Source organism: Aspergillus oryzae, chromosome 2 (genome assembly GCF_000184455.2).
Source record: "Aspergillus oryzae RIB40 DNA, chromosome 2".
Classification (NCBI taxonomy): Eukaryota; Fungi; Ascomycota; class Eurotiomycetes; order Eurotiales; family Aspergillaceae; genus Aspergillus; species Aspergillus oryzae.
Window position 1 is genome coordinate 2,746,831 of NC_036436.1, and position 14,940 is coordinate 2,761,770.

At 48.6% G+C, this 14,940-nt stretch overlaps 5 protein-coding genes across 5 annotated transcripts; 2 read left to right on the top strand and 3 right to left on the bottom strand.

Annotated features, from left to right (window-relative positions):
* Positions 1-472: 472 nt before the first annotated feature.
* On the bottom strand, positions 473-3,254 carry AO090003000247 (uncharacterized protein; the record flags this gene model as incomplete). The annotated part of the gene is made up of 7 exons (XM_023234798.1): positions 473-1,702; positions 1,804-1,829; positions 1,880-1,886; positions 2,006-2,017; positions 2,125-2,196; positions 2,233-2,988; positions 3,042-3,254. 7 exons carry the CDS (start codon positions 3,252-3,254, stop codon positions 473-475), a joined length of 2,316 nt encoding a protein of 771 aa, XP_023089884.1.
* A 1,404-nt stretch (positions 3,255-4,658) lies between these two features.
* AO090003000248 (aromatic alcohol reductase) lies at positions 4,659-5,624 on the bottom strand (the record flags this gene model as incomplete). Its single annotated transcript, XM_023234799.1, has 1 exon — positions 4,659-5,624. The coding sequence occupies one exon, from the start codon at positions 5,622-5,624 to the stop codon at positions 4,659-4,661; it is 966 nt and encodes a 321-aa protein (XP_023089885.1).
* A 626-nt stretch (positions 5,625-6,250) lies between these two features.
* On the bottom strand, positions 6,251-7,994 carry AO090003000249 (uncharacterized protein; the record flags this gene model as incomplete). The annotated part of the gene is made up of 3 exons (XM_023234800.1): positions 6,251-7,034; positions 7,108-7,636; positions 7,700-7,994. 3 exons carry the CDS (start codon positions 7,992-7,994, stop codon positions 6,251-6,253), a joined length of 1,608 nt encoding a protein of 535 aa, XP_023089886.1.
* A 589-nt stretch (positions 7,995-8,583) lies between these two features.
* AO090003000250 (alpha/beta fold hydrolase) lies at positions 8,584-9,462 on the top strand (the record flags this gene model as incomplete). Its single annotated transcript, XM_001819408.3, has 1 exon — positions 8,584-9,462. The coding sequence occupies one exon, from the start codon at positions 8,584-8,586 to the stop codon at positions 9,460-9,462; it is 879 nt and encodes a 292-aa protein (XP_001819460.1).
* Positions 9,463-11,223: 1,761 nt separating this feature from the next.
* AO090003000251 (uncharacterized protein) lies at positions 11,224-13,333 on the top strand (the record flags this gene model as incomplete). Its single annotated transcript, XM_023234801.1, has 5 exons — positions 11,224-11,661; positions 11,814-12,056; positions 12,126-12,307; positions 12,422-13,066; positions 13,162-13,333. The coding sequence occupies 5 exons, from the start codon at positions 11,224-11,226 to the stop codon at positions 13,331-13,333; spliced, it is 1,680 nt and encodes a 559-aa protein (XP_023089887.1).
* Between the last annotated feature and the right edge of the window lie 1,607 nt (positions 13,334-14,940).

Genomic DNA, 14,940 nt, shown 5'->3' on the forward strand with positions numbered 1-14,940 from the left:
TGTTCTCATTTATATGGGAAGCTTTTTCCTCTTCTTAGATGAAGAATCCCCTAGAATCCTGCGTCATGCAACAGGCAGACGAATGACCATAACAAATAGTATAAAAGCGGCTTATGAACTTTATTAAAGAAAAGTATAATATAAGAAGAAAGAAGTATAAAACAGTAAACTAGAACTAATCTATCAGATAGATAGTTAATAATAAGATAAAGTAGAAGCGAATCTAAAAACTATATATATAAAGAGTTCGGATATTATAGATCTGAAGAAGCTTATTATTAAATTTCCGTCTGATATTAGTATCCATTTCTAAGCATCCCCAACAGACGACAAGGATTGACTTCCTTTATGACCATGTTAATTCACGACATAGGTTTAATCCGTAGAAGATATCCAAAGCCCGCAACTGTTCCAGACCAACAGAGCGCTTTCATAGATTGGCGCATTAAATCGGCTCAATGGTCATGCTAGGTCAGGGCTTTAAATATGGCTTAGCCACCTCTTCTTCGCCATTTAAAGAATTGCCCCAGCGCGGCCACCCCAGATAACCTTCCAAACCAGACGTGTAAAAAGTTGGTCGATGATACCTGCTCAAGGGAAGTCCTCTAAAAAGCCGTTCAGGCAGGTCTGGGTTTGAAGTAAAATACCGACCAAACGCAGCCAAATCAATACGGCCTTCCGCGATAGCCTCATTAGCCGACTCTGCATCGTATCCACCTGCGCCGATGAGCGGAGTATTTTTCAGGAGACGTCGAAATGGCCAAATAGAAACCGACAATGCAGACGAGATTGACTCCGCACTGTTTTCCCTGTTGATGCTTCCAGAAAAGGCCCCTTCGTTACTTAATTGGTCATATCGCGGCTCCACCACATGCACATATGCAAGTTTCCTCTCCTCCAGTGACCTCGAGAACGCGGAAAATGTAGCCAATCGATCACTATCATGCGTCTCCTGAAGGACATGATACGGCGCGAGGCGAATAGCGGTCCGGTGATTCCCAATGGCTTGAGTAACCGCATCCACAACCTCCAGTGGGAACTTGAGTCTTGCTTCAATTGCCGGACCCCCGTACTCATCGTTCCTGGTGTTGATATTATCATGCACAAAGCTGTCAAGCAAATAACCATTCGCCCCGTGGATCTCGACGCCGTCAAAACCAGCAATTCCAACGGCTAATCGCGCCGCATGCGCGAATGCGTCCACGACCTCTTTGATATCTTTCCCTGTCATTGCGTGACTCTCCACGTAGGGCTCTGTACCATTTTTATCCCCGAATAACATATGCATTCCCGGCAAATGTGCTGATGTGGAACTCAATGGCGCTAACCCACCAATCTGACTGGGTACTGAAACTCGTCCGACGTGCCAGAGCTGCACAAAAAATATACCCCCGCGTTCATGGACAGCGTCCGTGATAGGCTTCCAGGCCAAGGCTTGTTCATGAGTCCACAGACCAGGAGTATTCGGAAATCCTTTCCCACGTGGGTGGATGACCGTTCCTTCCGAGATAAGGAGTGAGCCTTGGGTCGTGCGTTCAGCGTAGTATGTTGCGGAGGAGGCATTTGGGATGGCTGTGATGTCTGAGGAGCGCATCCGGGTCATAGGAGCTAGGACAACGCGGTGATTGAGAGTTAAAGAAGGGGAGGTGAACGGTTGTTGAAGTGGGGTCATTTTGGAAGTTGAGGCAATGGCAAAGGGGTACTAGTAGATGGTATTATAATCTAGCGGGGGAAGAGTTACTTGTTGAAAGTCAAAAAGAAAAGTGGTTTGAGGGGTTCTTATAAACTTATATCTACATATACATAGGCAACCAGAGAAAGTAAAGTAACTAGTGAGAAATGCTTAGAAATCCGGTGCAACGGAAGGATGAAACCAGACTAGTATCCTGCACGTGTGATAGGTTCATTAGGGACGTATATCTGAGGGTCAGAATTGACAAGAATAGGTACGGCAAACATCCCCCATTTAGACTGGAAACACGTATACTATTTTCCATACACTAACACTGGTCCGTCCCTGTCAGAAGATTACAAGTGCTTCTACGTCATCCCGCAAGGCCCTTGAGACAGCCCGAGGCAGCTACACAGGTATTGATCCTTGTTATAGGTTCTATTTGCTCATACCGGCTTACTCCGCTTGTGACTGAATGCCCAGCGCACCGTGGAGACGGGGAACCAATCAATCTCAGGATTATGCTGCCAGGCAGTTCGAACTTCGATGCATATCTAAACCTGGTTCCAATCAATTTGCGCAAAAGCAGTGTCCAGCCCAGTGAGATGTGCAGTATCAATGCCCAAATCGTCCTTGCGCAGAAGCATGACGCCCGGTTTCCTCCACGAGGCCTCTCCAACGGCTTCCCAAAATTGCAACATCACGCCCATCTCCAACCCCCAGGCTGGAAACAGCTGATTATACGCCTCTAGTGTACTTGGGACATAAGAGGTTGGCTTGCCGGTGACCTTTCCCCAGCGCTCGAGTAGCTCTCCGTTGGTGAGTGTTTCCACCTCTGCATGAACATACCTTCCGCGAGTAAGCGCTGGCTGTCTAAGAACCGCCTCGACAAAAATTCCCACATTCTTTCGATGGTCTCCAATAGTGGTAATTGGAGTAGATGGTCCAACCGGTTGCACCCAGGCGTATTTGCCACTGGTTTTGAGCAGACTGGGAGTGAAAAGCGGGAACGTTAAGTTGGACGCGTAGTAAGCAACCCAGAGAAAAGTAGTCTTGGCTGCAAGATCAGGGAATTGCTTCAGGATATACTCATCAACACTGGCCTTTGATTCAAAGTGCGGCGTGTGGTATTTTCCCTGGGACAGTGTGGCAGACGATGGAAGGGTTGACCAGATGTAGTGAGATAACCCGCTAGTCTCAGCAGCGGCCTTGGCCAGGTTCTTTGCCTGGGCTAACTCACGCTTCTCGGCCTCCTGTGGACCGTATTTCATGAATGGCTCGAAGAAATCGGTCACGGCAAAGATAGCATGTGCTCCCTGGCGATATCAGTAAGACGCCGTCGTTAACCAAATAAAGGAAATTCCCATACTCTGAAGGCCTCCACCAAGCTGGCTTCATCATTAAGATCACCATGGACAATCTCAACACCTCGGTCACGTAGAGGCTGAGTTTTCGCTGGGGTGAGATTGCGAAGGACGGCACGAATTTGATAACGTCCGGACTCGAGCAATGCATCAATCACTGAGCCGCCCTGGCCGCCCGTAGCACCAGTAACAACAACAATAGGCTTCTCAAAAGGCATTTTATGATGATATTATGTTCAAAGAAGGTAGCTGAAGCAGAATCTGGCCCTTCAAACATGTCTTGTGAAGCTCGAAGCGCGGCTTTATAGTTGTAAGATGCGGGCCGCTATGAAAATCAAATAATACCAGCTCTCCGAATTCCCCAAAAGGCCTTGCATTATGCCAGCCAAGTGCACAGCGTCAGCAGATTCGTGATCGTGTTTGGCTCTCGCCAGAAGAGCAGAAGACTCTTTTCGTGCATGGGGTGTATTCTTGGCGATGGCAAACTAGAGGACCAACCCAAAGGGGAAATACTTGTCCGTGCCTCCTCAAAGCCCATTCGCTAATTGTAAGAACACTAAATCTTGCTCAAAGTGCGGAAACCAATCAAAGCAGTGAAATATGTTCTAGGCTTGCGAAGGGCTATCCATGACTTTCTATAAGCTTTGCAGGCCCAAAAGGAGCAACGGAAATATTGGAGTACAGTATTTGTCATAAGCCTTGCTGATAACCGCTAGTCAGTTGACAAAAGTGGAATTTCCGTATCACAACCAAGCCGCTTCACGTTCCAACTAGATAGCATTGTCCTCACTGGGTTTAGCTACAATCTTTCATGGACGCCTCTATTCAGCTCTGTCTCAGAATTAAGCTGGTGCATACGAAAACATCCCGCCCGCTTTCGCCACTACAATACAGGCCACCGCCTCACATGGGGTGATGACTATACTAACCAATGCACAATCTGAACATACTCTTTCGACGTGGTTGCCCTAAGGGATGAGAGAACCGAAAAGCGCCATTTGCTATGTCTGAGCTACTATCATTCGCAATATACCATTGCTGGCTCCTCATTCACCGGCTTGTAATCGTATGTCTTTTGTTCCCAGGATGAGCCATGTGCCATAGCTGCGACGTGTTATGTTTACTAACAAATAATAGGACGTCTAGATAAGTTCGGGCCAATCTGACCTGCCGTTCTATAACGGAGAATGTCTGTGATCTTTCGATGGATCTGGCTCGCCCTTGTCGTTTATATTTCCCTTATCTTTCCCCAGATAGAACCCGCTCACGACCTATGTCCAGTTGAATGCCGTTCTTGCTCTGAACCTGCATCACAACGCTCCAGCAACAGAGGAGGCGATGGATGAACACTTCCAGGAGCATGTGAGTTAGCTTACAGAAGTCCTGTGGATTGTAAAACAAGGCCGTAATGGATGATAGCGAAGATAGGAGGGGAGATATAGGAACACTTCGAGGTTGAGGAATATATGTATTTCTCATGGAATACTTGTAATAGAAGTCCGCGTCGTTCGCGTGCTCAAAACGTTACTGAATAGAACCGTGCAAGAATTATTCCAACAGAGAAGAAAACAAACAGGAGCACAAAAAGAAAGTCTCTGGGAAGACGAGAAGAGAAACCGTCGTCAAACAAGAGAATGCGTCCTCGCCCATTCCTCTACCGTCATAGTTTTGATGCCAACCTTTCTATTCCAAGTTTCCGCCAAATCCCACGCCACCCCACGGCCCTCCCCAAAAACAACCTGGTACTTAAATAGTGTATTGTTGGGCTCCCTTGCAAGATCATCTCTAGCTTCCTGGACGGTTTTCACGTTCCTCTCAATCCTGCTCTTCCCAGGGACCAAGCTCTCAACCAAATCCCCCAACTTTGCGTAAGTAAGAGTATCTCCCGCTACATAGATGACCTTGTTGTCAAACGCTGAGTCCGACTCGGGTCCTAAAACAACCTCAGCTGTAACCCTTCCGATATCCTCAACCGCCGTCACAGAGACCTGATTGTCCTGATGGCCCAGCGCAGTGACTCTCCTGTTCAAGATATCCACAACGCCGAATGATGGTTCAAACAAAAAACTTGTAAACATCCCTGTGGAGATAATCACCCACTGCGTCTTGCTGTGATTATCACCACTGTCAGACGTTCCTGCGGCGCACCGCAGCATATCCCTGACATCAAGCTGCTCGTCAAATAAATCCTGCGCTGACCCGCGCCCAATCGCATCATAGTTGACGCCAAACTGCCAGGGGATATACCGGGGCACTTTAGCGGCGAGAACAGCCCTGGCTATCTTCACCTGCATTCCGCGGCCAGCGGAGAATCCCGTACATCCGATGACCGTGTCAAAGGTGCGGAAGATAGAGGTCAAGTGCGACTCCGTGTCGAGGGCTATGTCTGCAGGGATGTATTTGACGCCTTGAATGCGCAGATGGCTGAGCTCTTGCGCTCGATCACGGTCTGGTGGTGTTATGCTAGAAGGGCGAAGCAGCACGGATATGTGGGCCGTTGTGCGGAGCGGATGCTGGACCAGGGCTTGAATGACTTGGGCGCCGAGTTCGCCTGCTCCGATTACAAGGATCTGTTGTGGTTTGGACATCTTGTTGTTTTGCAGGTTGTAGATGTTCCGCTTTGGCTTTCAACGGCAAAAGGGTGGATGGCTATTTATACGAAATGTAAGCAGAACTTAGACGACTAATGATGCATCTATTCTAGGTGCCAATTTGTTATCTGGTGACAGATACGTTGCCACCTGAATGAAACATGAGAGCCAGATTGCTAAGCAGGTTAGCGGGGTTAGACCCTCATCGGAGACTATTTGGTGGATTTCTTCCGTCCCCGAGCCTCAATGTGAATCCATCCAGCGAGAGGGTTGATTTTGATGTACGGCGTAATTTACAGGTATGAGTTCAACGTCTCTCTTCCATACCTTGAGACGGAGGTCACCCAAGATAACCTTTCATGGGTAAGGTCTCGGACTCTGCAATTTGTCAGCAGAATGTACTGGGCGAAAAGCGCTGGAACCCGACACAGAAGAGTGACTACTCCGTGAATCCTAGTAGTAGGACGCCCTGTGCCAATTTAGGTTTCAGCGGCTGCTTGTGTCTTCCCCTGCAAGAATGTGACCATCCCCAAGGACCATTCTTCAATTGGAGGTTTACGAAAGAAAGAGGAAAGTACATATTAAATTCGTTTTATAGAATCATTTATCATCATCTTGTGTATTTATATAGTGCTGCCATCACACAGTTGAATTTGAGACCACAGGGCCTTTCCGGCTTCGTCTGATGCACAGTCAAGCCAAGCGAAAGACTGCAGGGTCTCTGAAAGCTCGTCCCACGTCGTTATTTTCAAACCGTCGCAGAGTTCTCTGGCCTCTCTAACGAACCAAGACTGGATTGCTAGCATTGCATCAGCGCAGATACCTGCGACTATGGAGCACCAAAGAAGGATCTCAAGCTCAGCCTCAGGTCTCTGTCCCTTCAGCAGTAGCATGTACTCATGGATCTCTAGGGTCATCTTGCGGCGGATCAGTGACGTTTGAGGAAGCGGCAGGACCACATGGGCGCTGTACAAAAGGGCAGTTTTCCGGCTAATGATGTACACCGTGGTTGCTCTAGCCTGGTCTTCGGCGGTGCATGTCCGTTTATGGAATATCGAGGTCGGCCGATCTGTCTGGTCGGGCAGACTACATAAACGGTGCATTATGTTCGACCGCGTATCGCCAATGAGTGTCAAGAGCCGACTGCCACACGGCTGACCTGCGAGGTATTGAAGGGCTTGCGTCATCTCGGTCAAATCAAGAAAGACACGGATAATAGTTCCCTTCACCGGAGGATGGAGAAGGGCCAATTGCTGAAACCCAAAGTTACGGAGCGTTACATGTCGAGGCGGTTGGCGGACTGCCAAGGCTTGCAGGGGCGCTCTGTAGACAAAAGGCTTCCCATCAGGGTATATCAGCGGAAAGGCCGGCTTGCAATTGGCATTGACGGCAACGACCAATCCTGATCTAATAGGATGACATGAGTTTCCTCCCACGGGATAAAAGAAAAAGAAAAAGCACCTCCTAAAATGTAACATACATGCAGATAAGCCAAGCCAGGCCGTAGAGTTTGACAGTAGACAGGCCACCTCGTTGTGAAATGATGTGTTGGACGGTCTGCCAGTGGAGAGGTTGAAACTCACAGCTGCCGTAGAATTCCATCGACTGGAGCCTCCGAAAAGGTGGTAAGAAGGGACTCTTTTCGGGGGGTAGTATCCGGTCTAGATTCTCATTGGCTGCGAGATAGAGAATACTCAGCAGGATATCATCTATAATGTCATCGTGTGGGTTGTTGCCGTTCATCGTTGGTAGCTTTTGGCGGATCCGATTCAGAACAAACCCTTTAAGCTGTAGGTGATGCGTGGGAGGAATTACAGCTGAGCTTGCGAGACCCGGGGCAACTATAAAGTTCTGAGTACCACGTAGAATTGGTAGGGCATGCAAGCTGAGTGTGGCCGAGTAGAAGAGGGACTGTATCACCATCGGGTCTCTATCTGGATGTAGGTAGGCTTGGAGGCAGCGCTCCGCAAACCCATCAGGCCGAGCCATAGGAAGCACCACGTGTAGACCTGTAACTAGAATTAGCATTGGATTATGAGATTAGTTGACTGTGGCCATATTGCTGAACCCACAGTTATGAAGCAGGAAATCAAAATAACCCGTCCTGCGGTCATCTGAAAGAAACGGATCAATGCGGCAGGGGCTAATTTGCCGAAGGTTCGTTCCGGCAAGGAGAGCTTGGGTTTCATTTTCATAACACTGGATGTTGATTGGGATATTATTGGTATGGGTGTCCTTCCGAAGGACCCGCAGTCGCTTCTCGCGGTATCTCTGGCGCATCAGCTGCGAGCGGACAAGCGATGCATCCTCGGTGCCACGACGAATGGTTGGGCCGCGGATGAGCATCAAGGGAGTGGAGTCGGCCATAGTGATAGTAAAGTAACGTACGCCGGGGAGCTGGGCCGAAGGGAATGGCTCGTTATATGGTGGAGGCCACGACGGGTAATGGTCCTCATGGGTTTCATTCGAGGAACCCATCCGCACTAACGCACTCTGCTGCCGAATGGCCCACTTCTGCTGTCAGCTTGCATGTTTATGAAAAGTGCCCCACCTGATCAAGTGCATCTAACGTATCTACCAACTAAAAGATTCGGTTATCGACTTGGCCAGACGTTCAAGCTGATCTCCGGACACCGCTTGCCAAGCATCTTCCGCCACCGGTCTCGATCCCGTTGACACCAGGCGAGTGAGACGGTGATCAATCAATTGCTTGCATTTCATTTCCTGATCATTTCAAATGATACAGGAAGCATTACTAACCGCAGTGGTTCACTCCTTATCCCCTGACAAATCCCTCACAGCGCCTGGAATAATTGAGTGGTTCCGCTGGTCCGAAATGGATATACCTTAACAGTATATTAGTTGCCAATCTGGCCGCCGCTATGACCCAAATTCTTCCTGAATTATTTCTTCCTTCCCACACTTCAAAGCTCAATTATTCTTTCTTCTCCACACTATGTCTTCTACTCAGCTCAAGAAGCTGCCGCTCCCTGTCTCCAAGGCCCATGTTTTCTATCGTGAGTCCGGAGCACAGTCAGCTCCAGTGGTTCTTCTTCTCCATGGCTTCCCTTCCTCGTCGCATCAATATCGTAACCTCATCCCCATCCTAGCCACCAAGTACCGGGTCATTGCGCCTGACCTTCCTGGTTTTGGCTTTACTGAATTCGAGGACGCCAAGATCAGAGAAGGCATCCACTACACCTTTGACACCCTGGCCACTGTGGTCCTCGAATTTCTCGACGTCTTATCCATCACCAAGTTCTCCATGTTCATTTTCGACTATGGCTCTCCCACGGGTCTGAGGCTAGCTCTCAAGCGTCCGCAATCTATCCAGGCAATCATCACCCAGAATGGGAACGCGTATGAAGACGGCCTAGGCCAATTCTGGAGCCAGATCCGAGAGCTTTGGGAGAGCAACAATGACCCTAAAGTTCGGGCCAAGCTAGCGACTAGCCTACTCAGCCTCGAGGCAACCAAGTGGCAGTATGAGGAAGGAACGAAGGGACTTGTCGCTCCAGAGGCATATATGCTGGACTACGCTCTTCTCCAGCGGCCTGGGAATGCAGAGATTCAGCTGGATCTATTCTGGGACTACCAGAATAACATAAAGTTGTATCCGGAGTTCCATCGATATTTCCGGGAATCTCAAGTACCTCTTCTGGCTGTTTGGGGTGAGCGGGATCAGATATTTATTCCCTCTGGGGCGGAGGCCTTCAAGCTTGATTTGCCTAAAGCAGAGGTACATCTTCTCGACGCTGGTCACTTTGCTGCTGAGACGGAGACGGCGGAAATTGGTGCATTGGTTCTAGACTTTTTGGCCCGGAATAACATCTGATGGATATGGAGTTCGATTGGTGGACCGCCTATTTGTCTAAGATCGTCTATACTTATCAATCGTGTAGTACAATACTTTTCACGAGTCTTCTGAAATGCAGTTTGTAATTGAAGGCTACCGGGAGGGTCAGCAGCCAAAGGAACATATAATCTCGTTCCGGCAGTGTAGAAGAACGTGAATCCTAATTTTCTTCCCTGAACCATCTGAACGAACATTCACTATGTGTTGTACGCCATGGACTTACCCAACAGCAGCACCTACATAGCTTGCAAATCTCCCTCCGGCTGCTACCTTGCTGTGCAACCTTGAGAACCTGAAGCTCTTGCTGTTCTTTAGCCGGCTAATCTGCTTGGATATACCGAACAATTTGCTGATGATCGTTCGCTCCAAGAGGAAGCAAAGGACTGACAAATTCCAAGCGAGCACTATTACAAGGACGGGATAGTGTCTATGTGCTCCATAAGCTGAACCTATTCGGGTCCATATTTCCATGGAATAGAGGCTTGTTGATAAGAATCACTAGTGCCGTTGACGTTGTCCAGTCAGATTGCGTAGGATTACTTCCAAAGTCAGATTAGGGTTGCATATGTGTATTCCTGCGGATGTAGAATATGGAATATCATACTCTGACCGCCAACATGTTGATATTTTGTAACTTCGGGGCGTTGTCTACTTTAGACTTGACGGGCTTACACAGCCATTATCAGTTTCAAAAGTCCATCTCATACTATGCGGCACCATCTACGAGGTCTGCACTGCAACATGGAGAGGGGCAAGTGTCAAAGGGAATCTCTTCCGTGCACCCGCAAACTAATTCCAAATCCCTTCCAGGTACGGCAGGATCGAGCATCTATTTGTCATGTTTTATGGACCTGTACGGCGAACCCACTTTGTCTACTGTTGCTGACAGACGCTGCTCCCTCTTGCCGCCCCAAACAACCGTCTCATCGCCACCGCTTCCCAGCGCCATGGTGGGATCAGGCGACACTGGCGAAGCCACCATTAGTGCCGTCAGATCTGACCCAACAAATCTCAAGGGCCACCGGAGTCACTCATATGAGGGTGACAGTCATCAAAGAAGGATCCAACGCTGAAAGTGGCAACGCCACCAGCAGCGGTTTACCAAGCGATGAATCCAAAATCGCGAAGTACAACGGCATTTCCGAGAGCGCCAATAGTAGGGGCGAGTCAGCCTCGTAGGGTTTTAGAGAGGCTACAGCAAGAGTATGTGCGGACATTGGGCCTTCTGGGCCAGACCGAGAGGCAATGTCTTACACTAGCAGTTTCAGGCTGAGGCCGAAAAATCACGGCGATAGCGGCAGCGGGTGATATGCGCAATGGCAGATAATAGCCCGTCCAAGGACTCACTCAAGGATTCATCGGGTGTTCGGCTGGCGTTGTTCCTATGACTGTTTGTACACGAGAGTGAAGAAATAGCGCTCCTTCATAGCTATGCAGGATTGGGCATCGATCTTCGGGGTCTCCGAGCCACATAGCCCAAGTGCAAAAGCGGCCCGCCGGAGATCACAGCGAAGGCGATGACCCCTAACTAGGAAGGGAGATAGGTCCTGTGGATCTGGTTAGCTTCGGAGTGATGCATTGGGGCAGCAAATGCGCAATGACTAATTTTTATATAATCTTGATTATGTTCATGTAAGCGCTACAATACTCGACTATTTCAACTCCAGGTCCTTCATCTCAGCCTGTCTTGAACCCCTACTGACATTATATACACACCCCCACTTTCTACAATCTCCCGGAATGCCAACCGTTCCCTCTTTCCGCAAGATGAAACACAACCCAGATCTCTTGAAGAATCTCCCTGCCGATTTCCTAGCCGGCCATGACAAGCTCTCGCGCGAGCAAGCCGGACACCTACGGCATTTCCACAACCTCGCGACCCAAAGGGACGGCGAATGGGGGGTTATGGGGTCCCAGGACCCCGGACAGGAGTGGCTCGATGCCTACCGCTACCAGCTAGCCACAATGGCCTATGCAGCTGGGGCGGCACACTTCCACCGCTTACCTGCTCTGCGGTCAATCTTCCAGTCTCTTCTTAGTGGCCTTATTCATAAAATGCTCCGCCGAGAGGTCTGGGGTTACTGGTTTTTAACAAGCCATAGTGGCAAGTTTGTAGACCCGGATATCAAAAGGCTGAGACAACCATGGGCAGATCCTGTTGTTAAGGAGAATATCATGGTAGGTGACTTACTTTCCTTTAACCCTATTGGCCTCTTCTTATTGGTGTCGTGAGACCGTTTTTATTCTTGCTATTCTTGCTTTGACGTGCTTCTGTTTGCTTTGCTGTTGCCGTTGCTCACCTTCGCAATCCCCTGCTTAACTACCAGCAGTACTCCGGTCATCTTCTCCTCATGGTGTCGTTGTATACGATGCTTTTCAACGATGACAAATATAATCAGGAAGGGGCGCTTACCTTCAACTGGAGCCCAATATTCTGGGGCATGGGACCGGAGAAGTTTTCATACACCCGCGAATCTCTCCAAAAGGCCATCTTAGCGGAAATGGAGCGTGAGAAGTGGCTCGGGGTCTGCTGCGAACCAAACTGCATTTTCATTGTTTGTAATCAGTTTCCGGTAAGTTCCAGTCCTAACAAGGTTGCAATAATATCCGTCCCAAACAGGAAACTGCTAATGTACCCATAGATCATTGCTATGAGATACAATGATGTTCGGGACGGCACAAATGTTGCAACCGAGGTACTCAGTAAGTACACAGCTGCTTGGGAAGCAAAAGGCATGGCGGGCCCAAACGGGCTGTTCATCAGCTGGTACTCGCCAAAACAGGACACGAAGAGGCCAGCGCTTGATCTTGGGTTCACAGCTTGGTCAGTTACTCTATCATGAACTTGGAATTTCATCATATCACAGTACAGGAAGGAGGGAACAATAGGCAAAGTGTCTCACTTAGGAGCTAACTTTCTGTTCTTTGAGTTTATCAGGGCCACTGCATTCATGAACGCCTGGAACCCAATCCTTGCAAATGAGACATTTCAAGCGCAATCTATAGGCTTCCTTACTCGAGCCGACCATGACCGAATCAGCATTAACAGAGGGCCAGTGGCATTCGCCATCCGTGAGCTCGCTGAGAAGAAAGGAGTCGATCCATATTCCCTCTCAACCATGCAAAAGGCACGAGATATTGTGGCAAGCAACCCTACTACGGGAGAGCATCGAGAACCTTTTCCTCGACCAATGTTTGGATACATCCTCATGGCCATGTCTGAACTGGGTGATGAATCAAAACTTGCAGGTTTACTCAATCATGTTGATCGGTTCTTCCAGCCAACTTGGCAAAATGGGGGTCTCTACTACCCTGTTAATGCGGAACAGTATGACAAAGACGGAAATTGGACAGAGGTTGAACCATTTACGGGAAACGGCGCCGTTGGCTATGCGCGGTTGACAGTTCTCGGTGGTCAACGGAAGATGTGGGAGGAGCCTTGGTCTGCAGAGCAGGTTTCTCGGGCACCGCACATCAGTGGCATTGATTTAGGCAGTGGGGTAGATTTCCTGAGAGGCTGCTGGGATGAATCGCATCAGGCGATGGTGGTGACAATGCGGACGTGGGATCAGACGGAAAAGTTGTGAGTGTGCACCCCACCGCCTCCTGCAGTGATTCTATAGATTGGCCCCTTCAGTACATTTCTCACGACCCTACTACAGTATTGCTGACGTCCAGTTACCATCATAGCGTCCGACTTGAGAATCATAACCTTCCTGTGGGGACATATGGAGTCTATCGCAACGGAGTTCTGACGGAGACAAAATTTGTCGATCGGCCGGGAGATACGCTTGAAGTATATGTCCGAGTCGAAGGGATTGATTTTGACCTTGTTCTGCTGAAGGCTTAAGCATATAACCAAGTACGAGGTTAGATGAAAGATGTGTTCGACGATATTCGTAAGCAGCTAGCATTGATAGGGCAGGGCAGGGCAGTATCGACTTTCTTACTCGCCACTCATAGGTTCAATACTACAAGATACACGCCGTGTGTGTAGGGCCACAGCCATGGCTTCTCCCTTGATTAAGCGCTCCTAGAATAAATTTCTAGCATTCAATCTAAGTCAGTGGACTGAAAAGGTTCGGTTCAAGGGATACTCTACAAAACTAAGCTAAACCATCCGGCGCCGTTTATATCAACAGCTGTGACAACTGACATTATTCCACTGCCTTCAAAACATCTTAGCAATTGGTCCAAGTAGAAGTAATACATAACTACAGCGTTTGAATTTATATATTATTGCCATGAGCGGTTTCCTACGAGTACCTTCCACGCCAGGTACTACGTTTGGTGAAACTGCTCCGTCACAGATTCCATTGAGCGTAGAGAACCTCTATCCCGCTTCCTGCTAGTCTCCGGAAATGCGGCTACAGAGGATACCGTCATATCAAGTACCCGTGCTCTTAGAATATAATGCCAGAGGAGCGCTCCTGTTGAGCATGCTAGAGGCATAAAAGCTAATGAAATCTGTGTACGTATGTCGTTTCCAAGGTTTATTCGACCATAAAAAATTTTTGCTCATACCGGTCCTCTTCTTTTCGTCCTCAGTTATGTAGTAATTTCTTGTTTGTAAGATGGATGTGGCTACTGTTCAAAATGGTAGAAGAACAGTTGTAAACCATTTACCACGTGAAACTTCCCAGCTATCACCTGTTGTGTCACCGACCAATTATGATGATATCTGGAAACTTGGATCAACAACGTCGGGTAATGATTTCGAGGGCTGCTGACCCTTTTTGGTGCTGTTGACGGGCTTGGCGGAATCATGTTTATTTGGCTAGATTTTTGGGCAGTTGCGGCCGAGTACGCCTCATACGGGCGGTCACCGACGAATCCGGGAGTGATCAGGATCTGCTCCCGATACGCCCTGACTATCCGTACTCCGTGAGCGATCCGAGAGCGATCAGCACACGCACCGGGCGTGCTCATGCCACGATCCGGGCTGATCCCAGAGTGAAAAGCGGCGCTGACCTAAGCCTATTCTGGAAATGGAAAGTCGTCGGGCGGCTTTCCGCAGAAATCGTGTTCAATAGTGTCACGGTTAATGTCGGGAAACCGAGGTGCTACTCCGAGTGGCCAATTCCGAAGTATACCCATTATGATAGAGAGCCATTCAATCGGAATGATACGTTCTCATACATTGGACCTAAATACTATCGTCTGCTTGGGTGCTAGTGCTATCTTCCTTGCTTAATAGTCGGGGACTATTGTTACTCCAGCTATCATCTCTTCCTTATATAAATTCGATGATAATTGCTCACAGGAGTCTTATATGAGAATAGGTCCAACACACCAAATTTAGGACATATTTATCTCTGGATCTAGTATCAACTTTTCTTAATTACTTATTTATCACACTCTGGCTAGGATACGGCCTTCGCTAGTTATCTAGAACACCGGCGTTGGAGCCCAGTATATCGCATTATCGAGACAACTAATATCATTGCATACCTAAAT